Source organism: Salvia miltiorrhiza, chromosome 8 (assembly GCF_028751815.1).
Source record: "Salvia miltiorrhiza cultivar Shanhuang (shh) chromosome 8, IMPLAD_Smil_shh, whole genome shotgun sequence".
In the NCBI taxonomy this organism is placed as follows: domain Eukaryota; kingdom Viridiplantae; phylum Streptophyta; class Magnoliopsida; order Lamiales; family Lamiaceae; genus Salvia; species Salvia miltiorrhiza.
In genome coordinates, this window is record NC_080394.1 from 36,064,943 (window position 1) to 36,071,875 (window position 6,933).

General features: G+C 36.3%; 1 protein-coding gene across 1 annotated transcript; it reads left to right on the plus strand.

Annotated features, from left to right (window-relative positions):
• The first annotated feature begins 1,378 nt into the window (after window positions 1-1,378).
• Window positions 1,379-2,628, plus strand: LOC130997955 (ethylene-responsive transcription factor ERF024). The gene has a single exon (XM_057923390.1). It carries the CDS (start codon window positions 1,685-1,687, stop codon window positions 2,198-2,200), a length of 516 nt encoding a protein of 171 aa, XP_057779373.1. The 5' UTR covers window positions 1,379-1,684; the 3' UTR covers window positions 2,201-2,628.
• The last annotated feature ends 4,305 nt before the right edge of the window (window positions 2,629-6,933 follow it).

Below are 6,933 nucleotides of genomic sequence, written 5' to 3' on the forward strand. Positions count from 1 at the left end.
AGGGAGGGAAAACTAGGGTTTGGGAGTTGGGGGGTGGAGATGATGACATGGATTTATTTATTTATTTATTTTAATTCCACATGTTAATAATACACTATGTGGCAATTTTCGGCTGCCAATTCAGTGATTCCGGTTGCCACCATGTAATTTCCGGCACCGGTGAAAGAAAAAATCGACGACAGGAGCAAAATCAGACACAAATGAAAGGTTATGTATTTAGAGGCTGATTTTTTAAAATAGGAGCAAAAACCAATTCCGTTGAAACGTTATGGATTTACAGGCAATTACCCCTATTTTTAATGATCTAATGTACAATGTATAAAATATACATAGAAATCAAAGATATAAATTATATAGCAAGCATGAAAAGCAAAAAATATAAGACATTGAAGAACAAAAATCAATATTAACATATAAAATAAGTTGGTAACGATAAAATGTTCAACTTTGTAAAGAAAAAAAAATAAAATATCCAACAATAATTTGAACTCATAGAATCAAAGTATCTTAAAAATACAAAAGTGAAATGATGGGACTTTATAATATTTTGTCATTTTTTTAATTTTATATCTAAATATTTTATGTTAAGTTTTCGAGTTTTGGGCCATCAGGTTAGTCGGGCCGACCCTAACGGGTGCCGGGTTAATCGGTTACGGGGTAGTCGGGTTGTAATTTTTATCGGGTTGAAAATTTTCAACCCTAACCCTCTCGGATTGACGGGTTAATCGAGCCAACCCACGGGTTTCGGGCTGGATTGACATCCTTCGTTCTTAGGAACTTCCGGGGGAGGTGGTTCTAGCGTCTTGCCAAACAACAGGGTCGACGTAAACAGTCCTTATGACGGAACTTCACGCCATGATGATCGGCATTGGATGTTGCCTTCAGCACGATGTGGGACCTATCATTCTCTTCTCGGATTCTATCCTTGCGATCCATGTTCTGCATGATTCCTCCACAGGTATACCGATGCTTTAACCGACGATCTCTGGGAGGTGTTCATTATGCTAGGAAGCATATTATAGTGGATTTTTGTCATATGTGCCGTGAAGTCAATACGGTTGTCCATGTATTAGCTGTTAGGGCTAAGTCTTTTCCGGATGTAATGATTTGGAAGTCTGACTTTCCGTCGTGGCTTCTAGATATTGTTCACGCCGATTATTAATATATAGCTCTTCTTTGGTCAAAAAAGAAATTACGAATCTCCATTCCAATTTACGTGGATTCGATATTCCATTGATTAATATATATCATACTTTAAAAACCAAAATCTTTATTCATTTTACTTCTTCAATTAACTTTTTTATTTTAATTCAATTTTACAATTATTAATTCCAGATCGAGAGATGGTAAGACAAATTTGCTATAATGAGACTCATAAAAATGAGCGGCAGACATTCCATTTCCAGCATATTTATAAGAAGCATAATAGTAATAGTTATAGAAATAAAAATAAAAATGAAATCAAATGACCCACTCACTGTTGTAGTCGAGCAAAGTTATTTAACCCAGAAATCCAACACCACTTCTACTTGTGTTCTGCCATACACCCCACATCCTCACACTCCCACCTTCATTCCCAACTGGTTTCAACTTCCAACTTCTTCCTGCAACTGCAAAATCCCAACTTCCCATCCTCACACCACACATATAAAATGGCTTCCCTAACAACCCCTAGCCACCAAACATGTCGCAACCATCCTATCGCGGAGTCCGCAAGAGGAAGAGCAGCAACAAATGGGTCTCCGAAATCCGCCAGCCCCGCACCCCCAACCGGATTTGGCTGGGCACATTCCCCACCGCCGAGATGGCCGCCGTCGCCTACGACGTCGCCGCCCTCGCTCTCAAGGGGAGCCAAGCGGACCTCAACTTCCCCAACTCCGCCTCTTCTTTTCCGGTCCCGGCCTCCACCTCCGCCGCAGACATCCAGGCCGCCGCCGCCAGCGCCGCCGCCGCTGCCGGGGCCGCCGTGGATGCTCTCTGCTGCGGCGGGAGTGTGGAGAAGGCGGAAGCCGCGGTGGCGCTGCAGCCGCCTGTGGTGGTGGATGAGTTTGTTGATGAGGATTTGATCTTTGATTTGCCGAATGTTCTTGCTAGCATGGCGCAAGGGATGCTCATGACTCCGCCGCGCTTCGGCTTTGCCGATGACGACGCCGATTTTGACGGAGCTTTAACCTACGATTACCTCTGGAACTCTCCCTAATCAGACTCCTCAAAATCGAAATGGATTTTAGTTATTGCTTCCAGAGAGATCGTACGTGATCATAATAAATAAGTAATGTTGGATGCATGTTTATATTAATTGTGTGTGTATGTGTAAAAATAATATATATAATTCGATATATATTATGTATGTTACTTGTAAATTAATTAATGGCTTCCTGTTCCTGGTACATTCATTTTGTTTTGGGATGATGCAAAGGTCATTGAATGGTGTTTAGGGTTTGGTAAAGAAGAGCTCTCACATTGGCCAATTTTTAGCTAGTCAACCTATGGGTATCATTTCTTCGTTGAATTTTTTAGGGCTTTTGGTGCACTGTTTCATTGATTTTTTGAGAACCCTTTTGTAATATTCCCTCCGTCCATGAAATTTATGTCACATTGCTTTTAACACGGATTTAAATAAAATGTGAGCGAGCGAAGTTAGTAGTGGAATAAGAGTCTCGTTTTAAATGTGAGTGAAATGATGTGGATCCTACTACTAAAAATGAATATGACATTATTTTTTGTGGACGGAAGAAAAATGAAATTGTGGCATAAATTTCGTGGATGGGGGAGTAATAAGATTAATTATCTTAGAAAGTAGTCAAAGATGATTCCGAATCCAAATTTGAGGAAGTGGCTATTAATATCCAGATTAATGAACAAATTATTCCTAAACATTGCTTATATTAGTTATATATGAGCCAAAAGAAATGTTAAACTGTTAAGTGCTTGATTGTATTTGTATTCTGGCAAAATAAATCATGAATTGACGCATCCGGTTGAGTGTTAAACTCTTAAGTATTTAGGGGCTGTTTGAAAACTTGGTCATGTTTTGGCAGCATTGAAAGGCCCAACTTAAATTTAAGCTTTATTGGGTCGTGTGTATCTAGATTTTGTGTTTGGTATGTTTACTTAAACTTATGGAAGGAGTATTTAATTAGACCACTGTAGCAGTTCGCAACTGGAACTAGGGGTCACCCCTGCACCCATTTCCGCATTATAACAGTGAACAAGGCCGGGCTGAGACGTCAACTGCGGGCTTATAACTGGATCTTACTTAATTATCAAACATAATGTAATGGGCTGTTAAGCACGCAATATGCCTTTAACACAAAAGTCAAACAGGCCCTTAATGTCTTAGTTTCATAAACCAATTATATATAATATATTTTAGTATACGTATTTATAATCGTGGTAGAAATATTATTGTCAATGAATAGATTTAGTATTATGTTATCCACAAAAGCCCATGTAATGAATTTATGGGCACTTCATGTAATTTTGAAGGCCATGTGGAAGCCCATTACATGGTTGAAGGCCCCAATTTGAACAAAAAAGATTTACCGGTAACTAATGGTCTAATACAATAACCGAATTATTCATTGACACCAAGATAGAAGAATATGATTGATCTTCCTCTTTTACAGAAAGAATAAAAGAATTGGTAAATTAATATTTTTAAGAAAATCGAAGAATTATTTAGTGGCATTTTCCTGCTTGACAACAACTCCAACTTGCACAGTTTTAACCTTAAATCTCTCCAATTTGTGAGCCTCAGACACAGTCACATTGAGTTCCCGCGTACTCGTCTCTTGTTGTGAGAAGAGAGAGGCTATTTTGGAGTGCTTTAATCTGTGAGTGAGGAATCCTTGGAGAGGAATCTCTTTCTCAATCTCGAAGAAGAATTTCCTGAGCAGAATCTCCTGCCCCCTCAAATCTTCTTTCTTCACACACTCTACCAGAATCTGCGTCAGCTCATCCACAACTTCGGATTCCTCCACCCCTCCAAACATGCTTTCATCGCCACCTCTCTCAATCGCCTCGAATTTCTGCTCCAAACAAGAATTTACGCGGCTCAACATTCTAGGAATTTCTTCTTCTTTTTTGTGTGTAAAATTTGAGAATTGGAGGCCACTGCGACCATTTCTATATATAGGTTTTTTTTAAAGAGAAAATACGTTGTGAGTTTCATGTGTGGATTATGTTTCTACAGTATGTTTGACTGACTCGTGAAATTGTTGACTGTGACAACATAAAATCGGAGAGTTGGAATTTGGAGACCAAGTTAGGGTGTGTATCGATGTTGTTGACTCTGCTTTTTTAATTTTATAATAATACTACTTTTTAGGGAGAATATTTTTTAAAAAATTTGTAAGACTACTTTTTTGGGAGAATATGCATTGGAATGCATGGGATTAGGTGAATTTTGTTGCCCGTAAAATATAAACACAGGTTAAAAATGTATGAGGATTACGTACACATGTTTGACTGAGTCCTTTAATTATATCAAACTTCAACATTTTTATAAGTATGTGAAAATACATTTTACACAGAGCTCTTCAAAATTGGAGGAAGAGGAATGTTACACGCCAAGGAATTTTTCCCTAGTGATTACAGCCACGAAACACTTTCTTTTATTATTATTTTATAGATTTATGCGACAATTTTCGTCAAGAAGGTTTTTGTGAAAATGTATTTAAATAGTACTCTCTCCGTCCCAGGAATCTTGACACGTATTTTTTTTTTGGGCCGTCCCACGAATCTTGACACATTTTTAAATATGGTAATAATTATTATCTTCTCTTTTCTACTTTATCACTTTTATACTTTATTAACTACACACTTTAAACACTAATCTACAACTCTTTAATTCTGGTGCCAAATTCAAATGTGTCAAATTCGTGGGACGGAGAAAGTACAAATTAAAAAAGACTCTTTTCTTATAATTCTATTTTTCTATAGTTAGAGACCAATTATTATGTGTACCTTTATATTTTCATCCGAAATGTCAATTAATGTAAAATGTTACAAATTACAATTATTGAAATAGTAGATGTCAGTGTCTTGCGCCTCTTGTCGATACATGGGCCTATGATGGGTGATTTTTTAAGACAGTCCAATTTCTTACCAAGCTACTGAACTAGTATATAACTAGGCCCAATTTCTTCAACAAAATTACGTCCCAATTTCTTGCCGAGCACATGAGCCCTATGCCCTATTTTGCCTAAATACATACCCAATCACTGATTAAAATTTGAAAATTGAGATAACATAAAATATGAAAATAAAGTATAAAAACTTCCAAAATATATTGTAGTTGAAGGAAGGAAAAAATTGGTGAAGTTTAAATTGTTCATAAAACCAAAACATGTTCACAAATTTTCCTATCAGACAACATACATAGGTGAGACGGGTCGGATCGAGGCTGGGGAGCAGGTTTGGGCGCGGGTCGGGGCAGAACTGGACACGGGCCGCAGGTTTGGCCGGATAATTCAAAGTAATTATTATTGTGATGAAAAATAATAATCGACATGAAGAAAAATAATGTCTTTCAAACATTATCTTTCTTTATATCGATAATTATTTTTTCTTATAACAATAACTACTTTTATAGCCTGCCCATATAAAAGCAATCCACGATCCGACCCGACCCGACCCGTCTTTTTCCATGCACTTGATCTCACGGAAGACCAACTCAAACATGTTTTCTTCTTAACGAGTCATGACGTCAGTAAATCACTTCGGACATGTATTCATAAAAATAATAATACTCTTACTAAAATATACTACTACTTTTTATTACTAAATTTAAAAATTTTAAGTTACAAAAAGTTGCAAATATGAACCCCTAACCCATGTAGCTGATCCGGCGGAGAAGCCTCCAATGGTGGTGTGAGTAGAAGTGAAGATAAAGTGGTGACTTTGGTTGGGTGGAACCGCCAGAGTTTTACTTGAGATAATTGTTAAAACATGACCGTAATTTTTAGTGTTTTTCAAAACGAGGATTAATTATATGTTATAGAATTTGAAAATAATATAAAATTTGGGAATGAGGACTATAGCTTTCATTTTTACATTTAGACTCCTATTAACACATCAAAATGAGGATTATATAGCTTCCATCACGGTCCGAAATAGGAGTGTAAATGTAAAAAATGGAAGTTATAGTCCTCATTTTCAAATTCTGTAACATATAGTCCTTATTTTCAAATTACGTAACATATAATCCTCTTTTTGAAAAACACTCGAAGTTATAGTTCTATTTTAACAATGAGCTCATTGCACTTAACACCTCATCTTCTTGCATTCACATAACTTGAATTACAAAATTCCACCACATTAATTGTTAAAAATCACAGCTAAATCAATTAATCAAGAAATGCCTAAAATGGTAAATTTGCACAATACCTATATATATATTTTTAAATAAAGATACAGCTAATATAATCTATCTATTCTTATATTCCCACCAAAATATAGTAAATATTTTTTTAATACTAAAAGCGGCTGTGTAAACATGAAAAAGTGCAAATTGATTCCAAGTAACTTGACCTGCAGGTTTTGCAATTAAAGTCGATAAAAATATTGGAATCAGATTCAGTAGAAAAACCAACAAATCTTACTTTTATATTTTGTATTTCATTTTTGTCCATCAAATAATTCGGCAAATTCTTTAGCAATGTTGCGGATGGATATAAAGTATGAAGTACGAATAATATACTTGGGCCTTAATTGTATGTCTGCCATTAGCAGCAACATGCGATGATTAAAACGTATGCAAATAGGCAGTCTTTAATTCTTTATACCTAATTAATTTCGATTAAATTTTGTTTTTGTGGGACGGCTGCATGGCCAAAATTATTTACTACTAAATTAAGTGGGTATCTCATCCGTAATCTAAGCCTCATAAGTATGCTGGATGCCACAATTATTGTTATCCAGATTTAATCA

Excerpts from the sequence above, each read along its gene's own strand:
- LOC130997955 (XM_057923390.1), top strand. The coding sequence starts at position 1,685 with ATGTCGCAACCATCCTATCGCGGAGTCCGCAAGAGGAAGAGCAGCAAC.